Genomic DNA, 25190 nt, shown 5'->3' with positions numbered 1-25190 from the left:
CCAGTATCCCACCCATTCTCCTCACCCCACTCCAATGCCTCTCCTTTCCAGCTTTGCCTCCAGCTGGTGTACTAAACTATATTTGTCTGAGGCAAATTCCACGCGCCCCCCCCCCTTTTTTTTCCAGCTCCTCTCTTCCTGGATTGAGAAATCCTGGCTTGCTCTGGATTTTTTTTTTTTTTTGTCAGTCTCAGGTGTTTTTTCTTTTTCCCTTTGACGTCAGGAACAGAGTCCTGGGTTTGTGTGGCTTTGTTGTCCACCTGTGGATCACTGATTGACCAGGCTGATGCCAGCGGGTCCTTCCGATCCCAAGGGATGGACTGGGTGGCATTTTCACCCATACTCTGAGACTGCCTATAATTGCATTGGTGCTGCACATACCTATGTGGAAAATATCTGGACTGTCAGTCTTGGGGTTAATTGGTTTCAGCTTACGTCTCAGGGGAGCAGAGTCCTAGTGCACATGCAGCCCTGGTTCAAGTGCCCAAACCAGCTTCCCTCCAAGGGGGGTGGCGTCCTGAAGGAAAGCAATTCCTTTTTCTCCACCCCTTTCAACCACTGGCACACACAGGCCTGCCTCTAGCTCCTGTGAAATGAGACAGAGATGAAATCTTAGAATAAAAGTTTTCAAATGCAATTCATTGTTCATCAATACCCAGGAGTGGCAGGTATATATGCTTCCCTTTTCATGACAGGTCAAAGATGAAATTTGATTATGCTTTGAAGGGTGTGGTTTGCTTCTTGAAATTCCGTGCGGTGTCTATAACGATGTGCTGCCCAGAGCAGCCTAAAGTGCCCTTATCTAACCAAGGGGAGGCACATTTGTCTGCATATATAGAGGCAGGAGACAGGAGCCAGCACTGGGGAAAGTTAAACCCAGCCTGCACAATGAAGAAACAGCTTAAGAAGGAGGCAGCTCCACACATTGAGCTAAGTAAGTAGCCAGCAAGTAAGTATGCAACAGCCCAGGGAAGTTGCCCACCTGAGCAGACCTGGAACGAGAGAAGGATGGTTCCAGCCATTTTATTTTCTAGTTGAAGTAGTAGTTCCCAAAGGAAAGGTTCTGGTCTGGAGGGACTTCATCAAGCCTTTCTGAAACTCCCCATATGTGCTGTAGAGAGATTCTCAGAACTAATTTGTGCATTTTCTTTTCTCTCTAGGAGAGATTCTGTATGGAAACTAGCCTGTACCAGATAACTGATGATGCTCAGCCCAGTTTTTTGGGGTCCTTGAATTTGTTTTTACTTTGTACTTTATTTGGATTTTCCTTTTTGCAGTTTACTCTCCTTTCCTCTTCTCTTGGACTCTTTTACCAACTAATAAAAATTTCTCCTAGCAGTTTTTACAGGAAGAAAGATGTTGGAGGGGTTTATGCTTTTCCTCTCTAGGCCTATGACTTGGTTAGATAAGCTTGGTTACCTTTAATGAAAGCAGTTACGGGGGCGATGGGGGGCGCGGGGAGAGGGGTGTCTGAGGATGTTTCTGGTAGCTCTAAACGACATTGTAGAAAATTAGGGTGGTTAGTCAGACTATTTTCTCCACTCTAAAGCACCACAAGTCTGGTCATCATCTTCAGAGAAAGACTCTGGGATGTGAGATTGAAACTGCGGATGGAGTGGGGCTACTTTTGGGTAGATGGAGAATAAAGTTTGGGGGAAGAAGCGAGGCAGCTGCGTAGGAGAGCGGAAAACAATTCATTACCAAAGCTTGGGAACAGGGCAACTGATGCAGCCGAAATGGCTGCACTAGCTGATGTTTCGCGGTTCCTCCCAGGTGTGGGGTGCTGTTGGTGGGGCAGCAGATACTATGATGTGGCTCTGGGGGCGAGAGGAAATGGTCCTGTCAGGTGGCTATACCTTGTAGGATGGAGCTGTATCTCTCACAGAGCCGCGTCTCAGAAGAAATGGTCTTGATTTCCAGGACCTAACGTGAGGCCGCGGCGAACTACAGCAGGAAACTTACGTGTCTGCAGGGTGCCAGCGGGCTGGAAGACTCCAACCCACACTGTGCGTTGGACCAGCGCGAGCACTAGCTCTGCAGGAGGCAGCTCCCGCCCGGGCCGCCGTGGCCCCGCCTCCAGCGTGACCTGGGGAGGGCGGAGCCCCGGAATTTGCCGTCGGCCCGCCTTGCTCGCCGGCAGCCGAGGGGAATACGGAGAATCCAGCCAATAGGAAGGTGCAGCTGCGGTCCTGTCGGCCAATCGCGGGGCGTGTAGGGGGTAGGCTGGCGTGGCGCTGGTTCCAGGGGTATGGAGCCTCTGGCGCGGGGACAGACTGTCAGGTGGTTGCAGAGCCGGTAAGGTGGGGTACAGGGCAGGTCAGAGGTCACGCGGGCGCCCGGCTTTCCCCGGGTTCCCCGGATGGAGGGCTGCCCTGGGAGCTGGCGCCGGGGCCAGAATGGGGCATGCGGGGCGCCGAGCGGGGCTGCGAGGGGCGGCACGGGCTGTGAGGGCCTGGGCGCGGGTTCCAGATGGAGCCGCATTATTCGAAGGAAGACCGAGAGGAGGGCGCCGGGAGCGGGGGGCGGGAAGGAAACGCCAGAGGTTGCAGCGGCCTCACCCCTTTCCCTTCGCGGCCTAAGAGAAATGGCCGAACCCCCGGCCGGACCAGCCGCGGGGCCGGGACCCGTGATCGACGGTGCGCTGACCCCGTTTCACGCCGCGGAAGAGGCCGACGGCCACGGGGCAAGGTCCCCGCGGCTGCCTTCTTATCTGCGGAGACCTGGCGCCCCGTCTGCTCCCTGGGCTTCCCTTCGCCCCACTTCAACAAAAGAATTCATTTTACTGCAGCCGACATCCAGGGAGCGCCTTCGTGTGAGGGGCCTGGGCAGGCCGCTGAGTACTGCAGCCGACATCCAGGGAGCGCCTTCGTGTGAGGGGCCTGGGCAGGCCGCTGAGTACTTGTGTGTAGATTGGTTTTAGGGCTGTTTGTGCAGCCTCCAGGCACCTTTGTAGGGGGCATTATTGTGCACGGTATGTGAGTGGGGTGGCAGCTCTCCATCTGTTTGGTTTCATATGTCCCTGCTTTTAAAGCTATGCTAATATTTTTGATGTTACGCCTTTGGGTTCCTTTTCACTTGGTTTCCCCAAATTCCCTTCATATATCAGATTATTTCAAAGAGCATCATTGGGGGAGAAGTTGGGGAACCTGGGCTTGGAATTTCCTGTGTGTCAAGTGAAGATACTCTCATATCGTGCACTGCTTTCAAAGGAGCGTTATGAAGTTAAGGGAATGTGACATCTCTTTAAAGTGAAAAGCAAAAGCAAAAATTATATGGAAGGGGAGGCAAGAGGAGACGGGTTTCCAGAGGTCATAATTCTAGTGAATATTGGTGAAACCAGGGGACACTGTGTTTCTACCTTGACTCCAGTGGAATCTGAACCCCAACTAGTTTGCAGCACTTCTTGGCTCTGTAAACCTTTGAGCAAGGTGCTTCTTTGTTTCCACATACTTAAAATGGGGATTGATAATATCAATCTTAAAGAGTTGGTGGTGAGTATTAAATGTGTTAATATTATTAAAGTGCTTAGAACAATTCCTGGCATTTAAGAGTTGTTTTTTTTTTTTGCTGTACGCGGGCCTCTCACTGTTGTGGCCTCTCCCGTTGCGGAGCACAGGCTCCAGACGCGCAGGCTCAGCCACTTTGAGGCATGTGGGATCCTCCCGGACCGGGGCACGAACCCGCGTCCCCTGGATCGGCAGGCAGACTCTCAACCACTGTGCCACCAGGGAAGCCCCATTTAAGAGTTTTATTATTACCTACAAGTGCCTTCTTCCCCCTAAAAGATTCCACACTAAAAGAATTCTGACCTTATTACTTATCCTTCTTCAAAATCCTGTGAGCCTATTGCCAATGAACCCTTAGGCCTGTTTTCCATCCACGTCATTCATGATCTGAGGCTATAGTATAGTTACGTGTGACTAGTGGTTTTCTGCTGGGTGTTTATCATTAAGTAAGGTTGGAAACTTCCTCTCTACAGTACTGGGTCTGTCCATGATAGCTGTGTTGGGTAAATGAAAACTTCTTTGACTGTTTAGTTTTTCATTGGATGATATTTCATTTACAGTCTTGGCCTAGACACAGTTTTTTTTGGACCCAATACCAAAAAGGCCATGATTACAGCATTCTTGGTTTCTCATGTTTCCCGGATGGCTGGAACTTGGGCGGGGAATTTCTGGGCAGCCTGGCAGCACTTCTGGTAGTGAATGGGGAAGCTTCTAATCTTCCCCATTCTAATTATAATTCTAATCTAATCTTCCTCTACTGTTAGGAAATCAGCGGTGATCCCTTGGAATACTCCACAGAGCTCCTAAGCAGCTTTGGTTCAGTTTTGACTCAGTGAAGTGAAGGTTAGAGGTTAGAGAGTCGTATCTATTGATACAAAGCAGCATCTTTTCTACTTGACTTATAGTGCTAAGAGCTTGGGTGGGTGCTGTGGAATCAAAGACATCTTTATTCCCTGTTTCCTTACTGTGTATGTCTGCTGCCATACTTATGCCCTTTCTGTGAGCTTAAAAGTCCCTCTCAGATTCTCTTGGTACTGTCTGGAAGGCTCTAATGGAAGACTTTTTTGTCTTCCAGTTCTTCCCTTCCAAGAAAGCTGCTGTTTATATAGGTAGCATTACTGGGAACTAATCACAAAATGAGAAACTTTGAGTTTACTAAAAAGAACATCGCTTACTGCACAGTCTTCTGGCCCAGTTTGACTGAAGTACACATAGTGTGAGTTTAGTTATTTAGCTTTGGAGTAAGACAGTTTAGTACTTGTATAAGGTTGAAAGTTGGATGTTGGCTTGGTGAGAGTGGAGGACAGTGTCTTTGTGAAACCTCTGTGCTTTAATAAGGACAGGGAGTGATACCGTTAAAGAGTTGAGTGTTTGAGGCAGAAAGGGAAGCCTTTTGCCTTAATATTGTTGTCATCTTTATCATGTGAGTCCCTCTGGTTTTAATAAAATATTTTGGAAAAGAAGAGGCAGGGAGTATTTGACTGTACCGAATGTAAGGAGTTAGAAGTCCTAGATCCTTGTTGTCTCACCCATCCGATGCCATTTATTCTTTTGATAATTTAACAGACATGTATTGAACAATTAACATTTATTGGCCCCTGGAGACACAAAGACAAGGCCTCCGGGTATCATCAGGAATATCATGGATATAATAAAACAACAATGTATTATGAACTATAATAACATCAGAATGGAATATAAAACAGTTGGCCAGGGATGATAAATATATATTTATTGTCTTAATTCCTCTTCCACTTTTTAAAAAATTAATTTATTTATGGCTGCGTTGGGTCTTCGTTGCTACGCGCAGGCTTTCTCTAGTTGTGGCGAGCGGGGGCTAGGCTTCGTGTGGTGCGCAGGCTTGTCATTGCGGTGGCTTCTCTTGTTGTGGAGCATGGACTCTAGGTGCGTGGGCTTCAGTCGTTGTGGCATGTGGGCTCAGTAGTTGTGTCTTGCGGGCTCTAGAGCTCAGGCTCAGTGGTGGAGCACGGGCTTAGGTGCTCCGAGGCATGTGGAATCTTCCCAGACCATGGCTTGAACCTGGGTCTCCTGCATTGGCAGGCAGATTTTTTAACCACTGCGCCACCAGGGAAGTCTTCCACTTTTAATTTAAGGTCAGAGTAACTTACATTTTTTAGTGTAAGGACCAGTTCCCAGTAAAGACTTAAATTAGGGTTCTCAGGCTTGTCTTTGTGCTTATTGCTAGTAGGTCATCTTGTGTGGGTTATTTTTGTTTTGGTCCCACTTATCACTAACAATCAAGTGTCTATTAAAATTCCTAGGTAATGAAAGGAGGCTACAAATTAACTATTGAACTTGTAGCAGGTTCCAAAGAGCAGAAGGAGGCATGTATGAGGCTGGAGAATCTTATATGTATTGTCTGTCTTTACAGACAGTTTTTCTTTGCTTTAAGCAAAGAAACATTGAGGAAGATATGTACTTAAAATTGTTAAGGTCAGTGTGCATTGGGGGGCCAGTATCTGTCATTGGAATAAATAAGTTGAATGTAATCTAATAATAATCTTTCTTCACATTTGCCAGAGGACAGCTACTTAAGCAAGTATAAGGGCAAAGCACTTTTTTTCTGAGGCAAGAAGTGGGTATAGACTGATTTAATAGACTTTCTTACTTCATTGTAAAGAGGTCTTTGAAATTTTCACAGAGCTTGGAGTTGTGTTCCAGGGTAAATGTGTCACGCCAGGAGGCCAGGTTGGGCAGCGAAAGGGAAATGCAGTGCTGTAAACTTCAGGTTGGGAGGAAATCGGGGGAAGCCTCACACTGTGAGAGTCGGGAGGAACAAAGACCAAGTTATAGTTTCTGGAAGTAAGATATTAGTGACCCTGACGTGTGAGCAGTCAAGGAGATTTGAAGCTGGCTAAGCCTCAGAGCTCTGAGCAGAGAAAGTGAAGAGCTCTATTTAACGGGTATTAATTGGGCCCTTGTAATTCTGAAGTCTCTGGTTGATGGGTGATATTTTTGTCTAAAAGTTCAGTACTTCTTCACAGCCTGGCCACGTTTCTCCCCACTGTTATCGTCTTTGACACCCAGGCAGCCGGTTTTATTATCAACTGTACTCTTCCTCCCCTTATCTTACCCCCTCTCTCCTCTTCTTGCTGCTTAAGATTTTCTCTTTCTCTTCTTTCTTTATCATTAGATGTTCTCCATGTCAGGTTTTCCTTTCAACCATCAAACAGATTTTCAAAAGTCTAACTCAGGTGGAAGTAGCAAACTTGATGCTGAGTTGAAAATTGTAGTTCTCTGGTAGACTAAGGGAGATGTCTCCAATTTTGAGATTATTACTATGGACTACAAAGTCAGTAACATGAACAGTCTGTCTCAGTGGCCATTGTGCCAGAGAGAGAGAGAGAGAGAGAGAGAGAGGATCTGATGTGTGTTAAGCCTAACACCAGAGGGGCTTTTCGCTTTGTTCTTACGTCAGGAAGTAGATGTAATCTGTCTCCAACCTTTTTTTCATTTTGTCATTTTATATCAAATTCATTTTAATGAGAGAAAAATAGGATTATTTTTTATTCAAATTGAAAAATAATTCCAAACTTCACATCCTCAATTATAATTTAGAAATTCACATGGCTTTTCTAAGCTGTTTCTCTCCCATCATTCCCAGTGGGGGCAAATTGAGTTTTGGAATTAATTAGATGTATATCCTGATGGAAAGACTCAGAAATTGGTGCTTCTTTATTGACCTGGAATGGAAAAACAGAGGAAGTAATAATTTCTCATTTTAAAAAATGGCTAGTAATATTCCTTATTAAAATACGTAGGGTTCAGACAGCAGTTAGATCTGTTTGAACCACTGAATATTTCAATTTTGTTGACTCCCAGTCATCAGGGGCAGGAACTCACCTTCATGAAGAACATCTTGCACAGCCTAGATGTTAGATGAACAGTCATGATTTAGTAGGAATATCAAGTGCTTTAGCCTTAAAAGTAGACCTTTAGAGAAAAGGGAATTTTAGAAGGATCTGGAAATCTTTACATTTTCTTCAAAACAAATGGAATTGTTTTTTTTATCACAGCTCCTTTTTATTCTCTAATAAACAACTCGGGGATCACTTTTTAAAGCCTGTACATCTGGCAGTTTCCACTTGTCACCAGCATGGCACTGAACGTTGGCTGAGGAAACATCAACAGGGAGAAGAGATGGCTTTGGCAGCAACTTTAAACATTCCTGTTCACATTTTTTTTTTTTTTTTTTTTTTACGGTACACGGGCCTCTCACTGTTGCGGCCTCTCCCGTTGAGGAGCACAGGCTCCGGACAGGCAGGCTCAGCGGCCATGGCTCACGGGCCCAGCCGCTCTGCGGCATGTGGGATCTTCCCGGACCGGGGCACAAACCCATGTCCCCTGCATCGGCAGGCGGACTCTCAACCACAGCGCCACCAGGGAAGCCCTTCCTGTTCACATTAATCGATTGATTCCATGCACACTTTTCTAGTTGCCTCTGTGAAACTTCTTTGACTACTTAATGTTGTCTCTGATTTTATTTATACAAGGTGGGGGGAGGAAAAAAGGGGAGAGGAATTAGAGGACTGTTCAAAGACAGTCTCCGAGACTTAAAATTAATTTTAGGGAGACCTTTGCAACAATGAACGCAGTTCTAAAATCAGTGAAATGGTTTGTGGTGCCTTTGCTCTCTGTAGAAGAATTTTATAAGAAAAAAATTAATTTAAATTCAAACTTTTTTTTAACCATAGGGGGAAAACGTTTAAGTTGAAGTTATATATGTACTTTAATACTCAGTATTTCATACTTTCTTGGTGGCAGTTTTTTTTTTTTTTTTTTTGCCGGCACGCGGGCCTCTCACTGTTGTGGCCTCTTCCGTTGAGGAGCACAGGCTCCGGACGCGCAGGCTCAGTGGCCATGGCTCACGGGCCCAGCCGCTCTGCGGCATGTGGGATCTTCCCGGACCGGGGCACGAACCCGTGTCCCCTGCATCGGCAGGCGGACTCTCAACCACTGCGCCACCAGGGAAGTCCTCTTGGTGGCAATTTTAAAAACTGATTTGGGCTATCCAAATTGTTCTTCTAGAGTTCTTGTAAATGATAAGAGAACACATGGAATTATTATTAATTAAATGTTCGGCATTTATTATAGCTAGTATGTGTTTGGGGCGGTATAATTGTTTATTTTGATATAATTTCAGACTTACAGACGATTTGCAAGAATAGTATTAGGGAATAAATGCTTACAGGATAGGGTGATATGATAGTAGTAAGCAGCAGGTGCTTTGGGGGAACATGAAAGAGGGCCGTTTAACCCAAATTAGGGAGTCAGGAAACACTTTCCTGAGGAGAATTTTTCTAATTCTTTGCATTCAGGTGAAACTTCCAAATCACAATTTCAGAGCTTGGTTGTTTGCACACTGAGTCAAAGTAGTAGTAAGTTAAGCTTGAGGCCATATATGCCTCCTAACCAGACGGCTTCAGATCTCTGATTGTGCATTGTGAAGCTTTATCAGAGAGAACTGGTAAGTCCCTGAAGTGTTCATTGAGAAACTGAACGTCCCTGAGGTGTTCGTTGAGAAACTGAGTAAACCTATGTGACCTTTATGGTTTTTTTTTTTTGCGTTATGCGGGCCTCTCACTCTTGTGGCCTCTCCCATTGCGGAGCACAGGCTCTGGACGCGCAGGCTCAGCGGCCATGGCTCACGGGCCTAGCCGCTCCGCGGCATGTGGGATCTTCCTGGACCAGGGCACGAACCCATGTCCCCTGCATTGGCAGGCGGACTCTCAACCACTGCGCCACCAGGGAAACCCTGTGACCTTTATGTTTAAAAAAAATAAACAATACAGGTACATGGTAAAAAAAAATTTTTTTAAGTGCAAAACCGTATACAGTGTATATTCAGTGAGAGGTCTTCCTTTCGCCTGACCTCCTTTGTGCTCCCCCACTGCTTCCTCTTAGGGACGGCAATACCAGTTTTTGGCATGTCCTTTGGATATCGTCTGTACATGTATGTGTGTATTCTCTCTCTCTCTCTCTCTCTCTCTCTCTTTTTTGCTACATAAATGATAGCATGCTGTTCTATAAACTGGGTTTTTAACTTCACAGTATATCTTGGAGATTGTTTCCTATTAATCCATATAGATCTGCCTTATTTATGGCATTCCATCCTATAAATGTACTAGGTTGTTTCAGTCTTTTTACACTACAAACAGTGCTGTGGGAAATATTCTTGCACATACTTCCTGTGGGACTGTTTCTTTAGTATGCATTCTTAGAAATGGAATTGCTGTGTCAAAGGATATGTAGGCTTTTGACATTTAGACAGAAAATGTAATTAGCATTCTTATCTTGTAAAATAGTCTTATAACTTTTGATAAGGAATCAGATAAAATAGTTATTACATTGAACCATGAGTGCCATTTTTTTCCTGCTGTCGATTGCTGTTCGAGAGGAGGAAACTTACTGGCTTTAAGAAAAGGTGACACTTAGTGGTTGGCGGTGAGCTAGAATATCAAAGCAGTGTTAATCATAGTTATCAGAGTACTGCTGGGTTGATTCTTGTTGCTTGTATCTCCACTTGATCTTTTTCTTTGTTTTAAATTTTCTTTTTATTTATTTATTTTTGGCTGCATTGGGTCTTTGTTGCTGCGTGTGGGCTTTCTCTAGTTGCGGCAAGCAGGGGCTACTCTTCGTTGCTGTGTGCGGGCTTATTGTGGTGGCTTCTCCTGTTGCGGAGCATGGGCTCTAGGCGCGCGGGCTTCAGTAGTTGTGGCACTCAAGCTCAGTAGCTGTGGCTCGAGGGCTCAAGAGTGCAGGCTCAGTAGTTGTGGCGCACGGGCTTAGCTGCTCCGTAGCATGTGGGATCTTCCCGGACCAGGGCTCGAACCCGTGTCCCCTGCACTGGCAGGCGGATTCTTAACCACTGCTCCACCGGGTCAGCCCGATCTTTTTCTTAATGTAATTAAATGACTGAAATGACCTGGTGGTATGGTCCTAGAGAGCAAAACTGTCTTACTCTTAACTTACTGCTTCCTTATGGGTGTTAAATTTTCATGGAGACTTAAATACTGTGCAGCACACCAAGCATACTGACCCTCTATTCCCTGCCCTAGTTATATTCTCTAGACACTATAAACAGTGGAGTTTATAGTCTGTTGACTCAATGTTTTGATGAGAAAGTTGGAATCTAGGGAATTCCCTGGCGGCCCAGTGGTTAGGACTTGGTGCTTTCAGTGCCGGGGCCCTGGTTTGATCACTGGTCAGGGAACTAAGATCCTGCAAGCCGAGAGGTGCTGCCAAAAAAAAAAAAATGTTGGAATCTAGAATCATTTCCTCTCTTGGAATAATATATTTCTGAGACTTCACAGAGAAAACCAGACTTCTTGTATTTTATTGGCTCTGTAAGTAATTATGGGAGTAATCACTTAAAATACTAATAGTAATTATTAAAAATTTTATCTTGAGATATTTCTGTTTAAAATTATTTAACACCTTTTCACATTTCAGACTTGGGGAAAAACACACTACTATCTCAATTTGTTTTGTTTTTTTTAAAGAAATTATTTATTTATTTATTTATGGCTGCGTTGGGTCTTCATTGCTGCACGCGGGCGTTCTCTAGTTGTGGCGAGCGGGGGCTACACTTTGTTGCACCGCGCAGGCTTCTCATTGTGGTGGCATCTCTTGTTGTGGAGCACGGGCTCTAGGCGCGCGGGCTTCAGTAGTTGTGGCATGTGGGCTCAGTAGTTGTGGCTCGCGGGCTCTAGAGTACGGGCTCATTAGTTGTGGCACATGGGCTTAGTTGCTCTGCGGCACGTGGGATCTTCCCAGACCAGGGCTCGAAACCCGTGTCCCCTGCATTGGCAGGAGGATTCTTAACCACTGTGCCACCAGGGAAGTCCTGCTTTTTAAATATAAGTTTTAAAGGCCTGTTTTGGATAGGAATCTTACTCACATGTGTTAAACACTTCTGTGCCTTCTGAAATAGGATATCAGTCATCAGTACAAAAGTAATCTAATTGAATCGGTTCTTCGTGAGTAGGGCTGCAATTAGAAACTTGAGTTATTCTTAATAATAATATAATGTTAGTATTCTTTTAAAAAATAACCACTGTTAATGCTTTTTTGCACTTCTTCCTATTTTAATTAATTAATTTATTTATTGGCTGCAATGTGCAGCTTACAGGATCTCAGTTCCCCAACCAGGGGTTGAACCCAGGCTACAGCAGTGAAAGCCTAGGATCCTAACCACTACGCCACCAGAGAACTCCCAATAATAATATTCTTTTTTTTGGTGGGGACCGGGGGAGGATGGTGCTCTGTGTGGCTTGTGGGATCTTAGTTCCCTGACCAGGGATCGAACTTGCACCCTTGGCAGTGAAAGCATGGAGTCCTAACCATTGGACCACCAGGGAATTCCCAATAATATATATATATATATTTTTAAATATTTATTTATTTATTTGGCTATGCCGGGTCTTAGTTGCAGCATGTGGGATCTTCATTGCAGCATGTGGGATCTTTTAGTTGCGGCATGCGAGATCTAGTTCCCTGACCAGGGATCGAACACAGGCCCCCTGCGTTGGGAGCGTGTAGTCTTAACCATTGGACCACCAGGGAAGTCCTCCCAGTAATATTCTTCATAATAATGTTCTCAGAGCTGATTGAAGTATAAGGAAGTTGCCTCATATCAAATAGCCCAAGACTTTCCCTGTAAGAGCCATAGTCCCAGATCTGATTTGTGGTTTCCAGTTTATTGTGTGTTATCCTGGCTTCTTAGAATTATATGTAAAATAAAAGTAAAAAGGCTCTGAGTGGGGCCTAGGAGCTGTGCTGTGATTGGAATCCAAGTGGCACCACTACTGAGTGGTTGGATGTGTAAATCCCATTTAGGTGAGGTGCTATTGTAACTGGCTGAAAGAGGGGTTGGATTTAGTCAGTAGTTTTGGGATCTGTTGGCGAAACCATCTGGTGGCTCAGACTCTGATAGGAAGGACGTTACTATTGTTCATTATAACAAGATACTTGATATTGGTGACTATAGACATGAAAGATTATGTTTTCCAAATTAGCAAGTGGTGATATGTTTTACATTCCAGAAGATAGATGAAACCTAAAACCCCCTTCAGGTCTTCATTCTGTAATTTTGCAAAATATGTATAGAATATGTCGATAGACTATCAAAGAAAGTAGAGCACTGTTCAAATAGGGGCAATAAAGGTACAATAGTGGGAAAAGACTATTTAATTAGTAAAAGTTAGCTAAGGGGAGGCTTCATCACTTTTTCAGTAGGATAGTTGTTATTGGAATCTAAGGGGGGGGGCAGTTAACAATTAATACTGCTTACCTTTCCCTTTCTAAATTTGGAATCAACTGAGAAATAGAGTCCTTAATCAGTAGATCAAAATCAGCCTTATTGGTGGGGTTGACTGGAGAATATGCCATAGATCTGTGGCCCAATGGGCTTACTAATACCCCCTGCCCCCCAGTTAAACTTAATCCAATAGGATGCTGGACATCTGGGATACCCCCTTACCCCAGCCCCGCCTCAGGCTGCTTATTGCTGAGGGAGAGAAGTGCAGGCATGCTGCCTTGTCCTCCTGGTGCCTCAGCTCTCATTAGTTTCTTCTCCCAGTTGTTGAAGTGTTGGGGAATGAGACCTGAAACCTTACAGCTGAAGTCTCTCTTCAGGGAAATGTGAGGCTGGGAAATAGTGACCCTTTACTTCTACTACCAGTGTGCTGGTGAGGTGCTTCCCCTTCCCCCTTTCCAGAAAATTGAAACATGAGCTTGAATTGTTAGTTAGATCAAAGAGAGTTATAGATCTCTGTCCTTAAAAACTCATCAAAATGGGGGGGGGGTCAGTCTTTTAAATATTTGGGTTAATCTGGAGGCAGAGACTGGGTAATTGCCTAGCAGCCTCTCTGTGGATGCTTATTAAAAACTATTTGCCCACTTCCCTGAAATACCTTTTGCTTCAGTTTGGTTTTGAAGTCTTGCCAGCAAAAACATGATTAAGACTTTTACATTTTTTATTAAATATCTCTTAATCATATTCTGAAAACTGTAATTATTTTCAAGGTTATCTAATTCAGTAGAACAATTATTCTCTTAACATTTTAAGGGTTCAGTCATACAGAGTAACAGAATGCTCGTTCTGAACTTGTTGGTTTTAGTTTGTTCTTGCTAATTCCTCTCCCTCTCTTTTCTCCTTTCCAGAATCTTATTCTAAGAACTCAGACACTCAGGTATCCACCATGGTGTTGGGTCCTGAGCAGAAGACGCCAGATGGTAATTTACAGCTTTGTGTTATTGTCTAATTTTTATTTGGAATTAGGCTTAAGCCAGTAACAGGAATTTACCATATTGTCCTTCTTGTCTTCTGTTCCAACAAAAATTGTCCCCACCTCCTCTCCCCCAGCCAACAATATCATCATGGAGACCTGCTCCATTCAGAGGTCACCACCTGGTAACTTAGGCTGTAAATGAAAATGGATTTATAACCACAGAGACTTGCCTCATATCTTACTTCCAGTTCTGAGATGAGCCAAGATTAGCTACAAATTTGGTTTCTATAGCAGTAATGCTTGTAAAGGCAGTATTATTTGCAAACCTGGCATAAAAACCTCTAGAGTGCTTTGTCTGCTCATGGCACTTCAGATATGCATGGAACAGTAAAATACTGAGCCAGCACCTAATAGTGTATTTAATGAGACTTCTTATGTGCTTTGACTAATTCTTCCTGATTCTAAATTTCTCCTTTAGAATTTCCATTCCTTTTCTGTACATTTCCTCCTCAGTTCATTGTCACTTAAGGTGAAGTGGGTCAGTTCCCTATAGAAAGAAAGCTTTTGTTTTTCTGATTGGATGTTGCAAAGGTTTCTTGGAAACCTTGAGATTAGAGCTTTGTGGTTAAAAATAGCCATTTGAAGGCTACAGCAAACTGGGCTTTGTATTAGCCCTTTTCTCCCAGACCCTCCCCCTCCCTGCTTTTAAAATTAACTGCAAAATGTAGGATTTAAGGAAACACTGATGATTAATCTGAGATGAGCCCTCCTCTCAGGAGGGTGATACCTCCCCTCCCAAGCTCTTCGCTGCAGGCCTTAGTCAGGAGGGTTCCTGTTTGGTGGTTTCCCTGCAGCTTCAGATTTTAGCCTGAAATGTGGCAGGAGTTTGCAATTTACACATTTTTGGAGAAGCCTGATGGAGGTATAATGGCCAAGGATGATTCTTTGAGTAAGTCCTAACCAAATAATGGGGGGCAGGGAGGAGGAGAGAGGGGAGGGTCCCACTAGACTGACCTATTTCCTTCTAAAAGTTAGGATTTTAGGTTACCAGTGGGACTAGTCTGGGGATGTTATTCAATACATTGAGCCCCAGACATCACTGTTTTTAGAAGAAAATGAAATGGTTCTGAAAATTGGCAAGTGGGGATAGAAGTGTGAAAGTAGGGGGAAACCATTGTGGGATTCATGCTGAAAACTGATGTAGAGCTGAGTGACAGGGGAACAGGGGTGAGAGGGAGCTTTTTTATCATAAGCGTTTTTGTACTTCTCAAATTTCTAGTCATGTGAACATGTTGCCTATTCAAAAATTAATTTATTAAAAATATAAATAAAAATAAAGTACTAGAAATTGAGATAGAGTCAGGTTCATCTTGTGCCTTTAGGTATTAAAAAGATTTAATATCAGCATTTCTAAGGATGAGCTGTTAGTGTATTTTGTTCACTTTAATTCATTTCTTCTCAAACCTGTTAACTCAGAAGATGCTTCTGGAGACCACGGGGATTCTGCCAGCCTTGGGGCCATCAACCCTGCCTACAGTAACTCCTCTCTTCCACAGTCCCCCGGGGGGCACTCAGAGGACCCTTTCACCACGTACTTTGATGAGAAGATCGCCATTCCTGAGGAGGAGGTTAGTGACAGGTCCTTGGAGGAAAACATTATTATCTAGGGACAACCTATGAGTGGCAAGTCTGCTGGACAACTCCAGACCAACAGCTTCAGGTCTAATTCTGGCACGCAATCTCTGAAGACTGAATTTTTGTAATCAGGGTAAACAGAAACTGATAAGGAAACTGAGGGCCTTGAAAAACCCGTTGCCAAGTTGGACTAGTGAGCATTTTTTCTCCAAGAAAGTATGAATTCCATGTTCCCTTTTTACAGTGCCTTTTGTCCTATTTGGGTAGTGGTTGTGCACAGAGGTACTGATATTATTGCTTGGGTTTTAGAATGAAAGGCTGTTGGAAAGAGCAGGTAAGAGAAGGCCTCTTACTTGGACAGAGAGGTGGCCAGCTTATTGATGAGAAGTGGATAAGATGGACGTGAAACTTGGGCACACCCAGTATCCAACTTCCTAAATGTTCTTATGAAGCTAATATTGCTGCTTTATATGTGACAAAATAATAGATAAATTAGATCAGCAGTTTGGAGGTGATAATCATTTTGATCTGTTTTCCTCTCTTGTACAGTACTCTTGTTTTAGCTTTCGTAAACTCTGGGCTTTCACGGGACCGGGATTTCTTATGAGCATTGCCTACCTGGATCCAGGAAACATTGAATCTGATTTGCAGTCTGGAGCAGTGGCTGGATTTAAGGTGAACATCGAGTCCTACCCCTTTCCCGTTTAAACACACGTAGCACACCACATCCTTTTCCTCTACTCTTTCTGTTGGATATGAACCTCAGCGGCTACATGCTGATACTTGATTGGCTGTGACACTTCAGCGAAAAGTACTTTTCCATCTGTTTTTAAATTTTATTTTATCCACATAGATGGTTTTTAATTTTATTTTACCCACATAGTTTCCTTGAACACAGGAGAAACAGCAGATGGGAGAAACTAAGGCTCAGAAAGGTGCAAGGTGACCTAGCAGGTTCTGTGCAGAACATGATGCGGGACTCAGGTCATTTGATTCCTGACCGGGGCTCTTCCCTGAACGTAGTGTTTCCCATTCACATTGCCGAACAACCAAACAAAAAAATCCCAGTTATCTAATGCGTGTAATGGTGGGGTTTTGTTCTTCTCTAGTTGCTCTGGGTTCTTCTGATGGCCACCATCGTGGGGCTTCTGCTCCAGCGCCTTGCAGCTAGACTGGGAGTGGTCACTGGGCTGCATCTTGCTGAAATGTGTCACCGTCAGTATCCCAGGGTGAGCAGTGTTTGTCTGTTACTCATATCATAGGTGACTCTGTGTCTGGCAACCTGTGCTGGCCCCCTTGTATACTGAAATAGTGGAGGATGTAGGGATCCGTGGCCCTGAGGACTGGGAATCCCAAGGGAAATTCTATAGCCCCTCTCGCGGCTGACCCATGTTTCTGTGCTCCTTCAAAATCTAACACGAGATTCACATTTCCCAGAAAGTTTCCTTAGAAAAATTCTGTTTGAGTAAACATTTACCTTTCACTCTGCCTTTTGGTACCTAGCAGTGCCCAGTTCACAAAGGGGCAGGGGTATTCTGTCTAAGCACTTTCATTCATACATCCATAGTACTCCATCGCTTTGCATTATGCATATTTTCTTTTTTGTTTGTCTTTGCCATAAATTTGAAGAAAGTGAGTTTTTTCCTTTTACTGCAAATTATATTACACAGGATCTTTGGATTTGTTAATAATGATTTTTCAGTTACCTTGACCCTGGAGTTTACACTGTCCTCTGTAGTTTCCTTCTGGATATTTTGGGCCTTTCTTGCTGCTACCTAAGGCAGGAATGGATGGACCCAATGTCTGGAAGACAGCTTTAAACTGGCCTGATCTTTAGATAAGTACTCATCTACATGCAGTTTGTCCTAAATGTTTAATCTCCTTTCCTGGCTGTGAGAAAGTATCCTTACCTGTTTTGTTTTTTTTTTTTTCTTTTTCTTTTTCTTACATGCTTCTCAATAAAACAAAACAAAACAAAACAAAAAAACCCCTTGATAATTTATAATTTCTTTTAGCTTCTCTTCATGTATCTTAGCAGTTGTTTTTTGTGACATATTTTTTGGGTAGTAGGTACCTGGAGGTGTTTTGTTTTTTTTTCCCCTGGCCTCAGTGAGCCAGCACTACTTAATTGCTTTCTGCTGGATTATTTGACCAGATTAGTTCCCAGATTTTGTTATAGGACACCCAATTCCAACCACTTGGCCCCAAGTCCCTTTGCATATTTGTCTTTTTTACTTGCTTGTGCATCACTACATTAAGGATGACTCCAACCTTTTCATGCTTGTTTTGTCTCTTCAGCTATGGTCAGGATAGATATTTTCTTCGGCAGCATTTCTGTTCTCTCCTGAACAATATTTTGACCATCTTAGCATCCTCATTTTCCCCTAAGACTTTTAGGATTGTTTTCAGGCAAAAAATTAAGTGGAAATAATGGATGGAAATTCCATTCTTCTGTCAAGTGGAAAGGAAGGAGAAAAAAATTGGAGTCAGCCGCTGCCCTGACCTTGACTCACAGGCTCTGCCACATAGAAGCAGAGCCACATAGAAGCAGTCTGGTCTTCTCCAGCAAGGGGCCAGGTGGAGCTGAGTTCTGGTACTTTATCTCTAGACCGAAAGCTTTTAAAGGACTCTTTATGGATCAGTGCCAAAATGTGAATTCCAAACTATGGGGGAAAGTTCTTAGAAATGATTAATTAGAACCATATCTTTCTGCTCTTTGGTGTTTAGGTTCCACGAATTATCCTGTGGCTGATGGTGGAGTTGGCTATCGTTGGCTCAGATATGCAAGAAGTTATTGGCTCCGCCATTGCCATCAATCTCCTCTCTGCAGGAAGGTGAGGGATTTTTCTCTAGAAAGTAATCAGTGTTTTGCTAGATTTCCAAGCAAGTGTAAAAACAAAAACCCAACTCATTTTCAATTTTCAAGATTCAACTCAAGTATCAGTACTTTTTCTGTGGAACCTTTCTGGAACCACCTTCTCTCTTGGCAAATGTAGGTTCTATATCTTCCATGTTCTTATGTTGGGTCATGAGACCCAACACACCCTTTATTATCCAGGGTGTGGCAGTGGGTATTACAATTAATTTGTATGTCAGTTTATCCCACTAGACAAGTGAGCTCCTTGAGCGATAAGACCCATACTTTTCAGCTTTGTATCCTGGTTGTCTGAAATAGTAGACAAAGTTGAATGAATGAGTTACTTTACTTGGTGCTGTGCCTGGCCTCCTGCCACTGTTCCCTTTTCCCTAAGTCCTTGCTCCTCCAAGTGTTGTATAGCTGGAGAGCTGTTGGGAAGAGAGTGTTTCTCAATGTTTCTTTTCTTTCCTTTAATCTCCATTTCTTATCTCTGACATTTCTTATCTCTGACCTAGGGTCCCGCTATGGGGTGGAGTTCTTATCACCATTGCAGATACCTTTGTATTTCTCTTTTTGGACAAATATGGTAAGCAGAGTGGGAATGGAGGGGTCAGTCAAAGGAGCTGCTTTCCATCACGTGGCTGATGGGGGAGTCTGCCTTCTGTGAGCTCACTGCTGCATTTTCTCCCTTAGGCTTGCGGAAGCTGGAAGCATTTTTTGGTTTTCTCATCACTATTATGGCCCTCACATTTGGATACGAGGCAAGTGTTACAGGCTGTTCATTAGCTTTTTAAAACAATTTTTTTCCTTTTATTATAAAAGACAGTATTTGTTAACAAAAAGCCAAATTCAGTCCTGAGCAAATTTGGAAGGAATAAGAGGTAGCAAAGACTAGTGTCCAGGAAGGCCTGCAGGGACTCCTAGGTCAAAAATGATTAGAATTTCCAGAACTTTCCAGACTAGACTTCCTGGTTCCAAGTTGACCATCCCAACAGCAGAACAGCCTTGGAGAGGGTTAAGGAAGGGATTGCAGGGTTATTCTTGGCTGTTACCTTAGAGGGATTCTGTTTTTGTTCATCCTGGTTGATGATAACTGCAGCTTGGACTTTCTCTGTAATGCAGCAGTTAATGAACTATAGGGGATATAGTGCATGCTTCCCGGTTTGTCCCCCAACCCAGATACTCCATTGGGTTAACCCTAACCCTACTGTTATGTGCACCTACAGTAATAGCACCTTTCTATATCCAATTGTTGTAAACTGATTTCTGCTTATTGACCTAGCTAAACTTTTCTTTTTTAAATTAATTTATTTATGGCTGTGTTGGATCTTCATTGCTGCACATGGGCTTTCTCTAGGTGCGGCGAGCAGGGGCTACTCTTCATTGCGGTGTGCGGGCTTCTTACTGTGGTGGCTTCTCTTGTTGCGGAGCACGGGCTCTAGGCACATGGGCTTCAGTAGTCGTGGCATGCGGGCTCAGTAGTTGTGGCGCATAGGCTTAGTTGCTCCACGGCATGTGGGATCTTCCTGGACCAGTGCTCGAACCCGTGTCCCCTGCATTGGCAGGCGGATTCTTAACCACTGCGCCACCAGGGAAGTTCCTGGCTTAGCAAACTTCTAAAAATGCATCTGCTCTGAGTAGATGATACAGCTTGGTCTGAGGCTTCCAAGAGAAATGCCAAACCAGGAAAAAGTGTGTATGAGAAGTGTCTCTGAATGAGTCTCAGCAGACGCCAGTGGCAAACATAAGTGATTTGTACATACGTAGGTGAACACAGGAGCATGATTAGTGTGGGCAATCAAGAATTGACTCTCTATTCTTGGGTGTGTCTCACAGGAGTAACTGTGAAGCTAATGTCAGTAAGGCCCTTAGTAGCCATTTTATTTCTTTAGAGTATTAATTACATTCTCTACACATCTATTTTGTTATCTAAAATATGATGTGAAATATCTGGATACCCCAGTCCTAAATTCTCTGACCTTGTACTGCTTGGTTTTTTTGGATGGTTCTGTATTCCTCATTTCCTATGTAGCTGTTGATGAAGGGGTTTAAGGAGTAAAGGTTGCAGAGTGTTCCCTAGCACTGTGTTACTCCCCTGGTCTCATATTCCAGTAAAGGCTAATAGCTGTTCGGTTGGTATGTAGTATGTTACAGTGAAACCCAGCCAGACCCAGGTCCTCAAAGGCATGTTCCTGCCATCCTGTTCAGGCTGTCATACCCCACAGATCGAGCAGGCTGTGGGCATCGTGGGTGCTGTTATCATGCCACACAACATGTACCTGCATTCTGCTTTAGTCAAGGTAAGCAAAACCCATATCTCAGTGGCCTGTGTAGTTCATGGGATCTTTTCCTTTGGTTGCAAGGGACACACACTTAGTTTACAACTGTTAGAGCCCTGAAGGAGCAAGATGTTTTTCCACAGTTGGACTCCACACACTTGGACTCTGTTTTAATCACCAAGGTGACCAGAGATATCTGACCCCATAAAGAAGGGACTAAAGTCCTTCTTAAAAGGTCTGAAGGTGCACCGTGTCTCTTGTGTTTAAATCTCAAAAGCCTGAGTGGCCTCGTGGAGGTCAGGAGGAAAGAGCCCAACCTGGCTTTTACCAGTCAGTCCAACACAATAGTTTGCTGGGAGATTTCAGAGACCTTTGTAATTAAGGTTATCTACCCCTTAGGTCTGAAATCAGGTTGTTTTTGTAGGTCAGTGGTTTTTTTTTGTTTTTTTTTTTGCGGAACGCGGGCCTCTCACCGTTGTGGCCTCTCCCGTTGCGGAGCACAGGCTCCGGACACGCAGGCTCAGCGGCCATGGCTCACGGGCCCAGCCGCTCCGCAGCATGTGGGATCTTCCCGGACCGGGGCACGAACCTGTGTCGCCTGCATCGGCAGGCGGACTCTCAACCACTGCGCCACCAGGGAAGACCATGTCAGTGGTTCTTGCAGCCACAGTAACTGAGAGCTCAGCAGTCACTCGGTCACTTTTCCGTTTGGGAATGTGTGGTATCATCAAAGGGATATGGAGTTCTTACTCAGTGAACCAGGATGTAGGTGGAGTCTCACATTTCATGTGGTTAGTTGTTTGCCCTCTAGGTCTTTCAGCTGACTCCAAACTCATGAAATATTACAAGGAAACTTGTTCCAACTAGTCAAAAAAATGACCGTTGCTGTTATCTCTCTAGTCCAGACAGGTAGACCGAGCCAATAAGGAGGAAGTTCGGGAAGCCAATAAGTACTTTTTCATTGAATCCTGCATTGCTCTTTTTGTTTCCTTTATCATCAACGTCTTTGTCGTCTCAGTCTTTGCTGAAGCATTTTTTGAGAAAACCAACGAGCAGGTGGTGAGTAAGCCAGGGTCCTGGGTGGTAGTGAATGTGAGGGTAAAGAGGAGGCTGGATTGGGGTAGGAAAAGGTGACAGTGACTTAGAGCTCAGGGGAAATAGATCTCAAGCCTCAGTGCTGCTCCCTAAATCACTGCACTAGTCGTGGGTTACAGTCTGGGGGCTGTGACCAAGCCTAGACCCATCTTTCCAAGCTTTTGACAGGGAAGGGAGCTTGCCTCAGACAAAGATTGCCTCATGCTATTATTAGTGGCTTCACGCCTGTTTGACTCTTTGTCATCCCCTTTTGTTTCCTGCTACCCAACTACTAGCCACTTGCCAGTTCTGCCATTTGATGGTGACAGGTTGGGCAGAGCCAACAAACAGAAAACAGAAACTGTGGCAACATAGACTGTCTTGTCCTTTTGAATTCTCTGTCATCTTGATTCCTGATTGCCTATCTAGTTTTGATCACTACTTTCTTATCTATAGGACCTCTGACTCCTGGCTCTGCTTTGACTAAGGACTCCCTATTCTGGGTGTCCTATCATATCTGAAGCCCCCTTAAGGGCCCTCGCCTCCTGTCATCATTTAAAATGACCCAGCATTCGTGTATTACCATGCACACTCTAACTCAGTAAATGTTTTTGATGGCACGGGGGTGTAGAAAGATTACGGAGGAAGACCTCAAGTGACACTGCAGCCCGTCTCTGCCCTTATCACAACCTGTGTCCAGTGTCTTGCCTCCAGCATCCATCTCTTGGGTGACCTGTGTATAATCTGTAGGAGAGGGCTTCTTGTCTGGGTGCTGGCCTCAGAAGTAAAAGTTGTTCCTCAACTGCTTTGGTTCCAGGTTGAAGTCTGTAGAAATATCAGCAGCCCCCACACTCACCTTTTTCCTGACGATAACTCAACACTGGCTGTGGACATCTACAAAGGGGTAAACCTATTCAGATTTCTGATCTTCGCTCCTGAATCAATATTCTTAGCATAGTATCTGGTCTTTTCTGTGGGTTCACTTCAGAGCTCAGCATATCTTCTCCGGAGTGTGTTTTTTTCAGAGGTCCAGATGCCGGACAAGCCTTTTGGGTTACGTGGAAGGGAATAGAAGATCAGCTGAAAAGATGAATTGTATCAGCAATTCCCAAACTTGTGTTCATAGTATATTGTTCTATAGGACATTAATTGGGGTGACTAAAGAAAGTGTTCCTGGGAATTCCCTGGTGGTCCTGGTGGTCCAGTGGTCAGGACTCCGTGCTCTCACTGCCGAGGGCCTGGCTTCAATCCCTGTTCAGGGAACTAAGATCCCGTAAGCCGCATGGGGCGGCCAAAAGAAGAAAAGAAAGTGTTCCAAGTAAAGTGGTGGTCTTTACTGGGGCCTCTCTGTCCCTTTTATGCTGGTTACATTGTGAACCTCCAAGAGTAGAATATATAGTATGTAGCATTTGCAAAATTTATTTGAGCTCTCTCTTCATTCCTGTTACCATCTTGCAGAATAGGGTGTTAAGGAATTTAATTTGGGAAGTGTTGTGGACTTTTTTTTTTTTTAATAGTTAAGATATAGGTTGAGGATAAAGGCTTTAGGAACCTAGAGAAGAGAAGGGACTAGGCTGAGGAGAAATAAAGGTCCCTCCAGCAGAATTTAAGTTGAAAGCCTCTAGAATGAGGTCAGGACCTAAGTCTAGCTTCTGTTACACTGCCCAGCACAGCACTTGGTATAGGTAGGTGCGTAGCCAGGAAGAGGGAGAAATGTCGCAGAGGAGTGCTGTTTCGAGTGTTGTCTCAGGTGGTCTTTGACACAAACATATCTTTCTCCCTTGCCTCTCCCAGGGTGTTGTGCTGGGGTGTTACTTCGGGCCTGCTGCACTCTACATCTGGGCAGTGGGGATCCTGGCTGCAGGACAGAGCTCCACCATGACAGGAACCTACTCTGGCCAGTTTGTCATGGAGGTACCTGCTGTTTGGACTGGGATAGACTAGAGGAAGAGGACATTGCCCTTTTGTTACTTCTTAATCCCATGTATCTGAAGTCTTCCTGAACCTCCCCAGACCTTTTCCTGTGTCCTATTCCAGACATTCATCCTGCTTCTGTGTTTCCTTCTAGGGATTCCTGAACCTAAAGTGGTCACGCTTTGCCCGAGTGATTCTGACCCGCTCCATTGCCATCATCCCCACTCTGCTTGTTGCCGTCTTCCAAGATGTAGAGCATCTGACGGGGATGAATGACTTCCTGAATGTTCTTCAGAGCTTACAAGTGAGGAGGGAGCTGGGGAAGCTCACATCCCATTGAGTCAGGCAGCATTTCGTATTGCCCGTAGTTACCAAGCCTAATGCTGCGTGCTGGGGAAAACTCAGAGGAAGAAAGAGGCACAGTCTTGGTCTATAGCAAATGCATATGAAATCCCTGGCATCTGAAAGGCTTTTAGAAAGGGCTGGGTTTTTAAGCTTGGTTTTTTTTTTTTTGAATGGGAGTTATAAGCTATAATCACACATAGAACACAAAACTATTGTTCGTTAATCCAAGCAAACATTAAATAACGTATAGGACACTGCTAGATTTTGTGGAGATTAAGAAGACAAGGCAGATACAAATTTTGTATCTGACACTATGTATAAGACACTATGATCATAATTGATGCTAGGTTAATGACACCTCTACAGATTTCCACATAATGCTCCAGCATGTTGGAATGATAGGAATAATTTCTCATGGAGTAGATGAGACAGGGTCTATGTTTCCCTTTTGCTAACAGTGCTACTCTCTGGGGTGATACAAGGACCCCCAGTGGCCCTATCTGATCTTAGTTTTTTCTTTTCCAGCTTCCCTTTGCTCTCATACCCATCCTCACGTTTACGAGCTTGCGGCCGGTAATGAGTGAATTTGCCAATGGAATGTGAGTGTACTTCTTTTAGTTCCCCAAATATATATGGAGGAAGGGTATCTTCATCAAACAGGCCAGTCAGAAAATAAGTCATAGGGGAACTATATGCTTTGAGAGGTGATTGCTAAAGCTGCCCCCTCGGTCTTTGACTTAGAAAATGGAGACTGTGAATGTAACAAAGGAGGGCAAGCACAGTTTTCATTTCTGGGGGAAATTTTTCAGCTTTTAGGGCTTTAACTCTTTAGCTTCAGCCACTTAAGTTTAAAGCACCTTAATTCCATGTTAAATGATCTTGATGAGAAGGGCATAAGCTAATACCTTTTATATACATCTTTAAAGGACATGGTTTATTTGAAATGACTTATTACATCTCTAGGGACTCATGACTTTTTGCATTTTCAGGGACTTCAATAATAGGGATTATTTGATAGTGTTTTTTCTTTTTGGTACGTGGGCCTCTCACTGTTGTGGCCTCTCCCGTTGCGGAGCACAGGCTCCAGATGCGCAGGCTCAGTGGCCATGGCTCACGGGCCCAGCCGCTCCGTGGCACGTGGGATCCCCCTGGACCAGGGCACGAACCCGTGTCTCCTCCATCGGCAGGCGGACTCTCAACCACTGCGCCACCAGGGAAGCCCTGATAGTGTTTTTTCCCCCTCTTTCTCCCTATCATTATGTAACTATCATTATGTAACAGATTAGGCTCATTTAACCTAATCTGGGACATAAGAACCACTTTTCAG

At 44.3% G+C, this 25190-nt stretch overlaps 1 protein-coding gene across 6 annotated transcripts in view; it reads left to right on the top strand.

Moving 5' to 3' along the window:
- SLC11A2 (solute carrier family 11 member 2) overlaps positions 1-25190 on the top strand; it is a 58884-nt gene that overhangs the window by 17483 nt on the left and 16211 nt on the right. For 3 of the 6 annotated variants that reach the window (XR_003791087.1, XM_029205201.1, XM_029205206.1), the window contains exons 1-14: positions 2212-2295; positions 13692-13763; positions 15236-15387; positions 15944-16069; positions 16504-16623; positions 18122-18228; positions 18767-18837; positions 18945-19012; positions 20396-20551; positions 21431-21589; positions 22422-22508; positions 23399-23518; positions 23673-23822; positions 24389-24462. Coding sequence is in view for 5 of the 6 variants with exons in the window: in XM_029205201.1 (XP_029061034.1) it covers positions 13730-13763; positions 15236-15387; positions 15944-16069; positions 16504-16623; positions 18122-18228; positions 18767-18837; positions 18945-19012; positions 20396-20551; positions 21431-21589; positions 22422-22508; positions 23399-23518; positions 23673-23822; positions 24389-24462 (1424 nt within the window). In the remaining variant the exon portion in view is untranslated. Of the gene's footprint in view, positions 1-2211; positions 2296-13192; positions 13217-13691; positions 13764-15235; positions 15388-15943; positions 16070-16503; positions 16624-18121; positions 18229-18766; positions 18838-18944; positions 19013-20395; positions 20552-21430; positions 21590-22421; positions 22509-23398; positions 23519-23672; positions 23823-24388; positions 24463-25190 lie in introns of those variants that run through there. The other 3 variants (XM_029205205.1, XM_029205203.1, XM_029205202.1) reach the window with 3 other exon arrangements.

Source organism: Monodon monoceros, unplaced genomic scaffold, assembly GCF_005190385.1.
Source record: "Monodon monoceros isolate NGI ecotype Baffin Bay Population unplaced genomic scaffold, NGI_Narwhal_1 Super_Scaffold_6, whole genome shotgun sequence".
Lineage (NCBI taxonomy): Eukaryota > Metazoa > Chordata > Mammalia > Artiodactyla > Monodontidae > Monodon > Monodon monoceros.
This window is presented reverse-complemented; position numbering and strand designations above follow the sequence as displayed.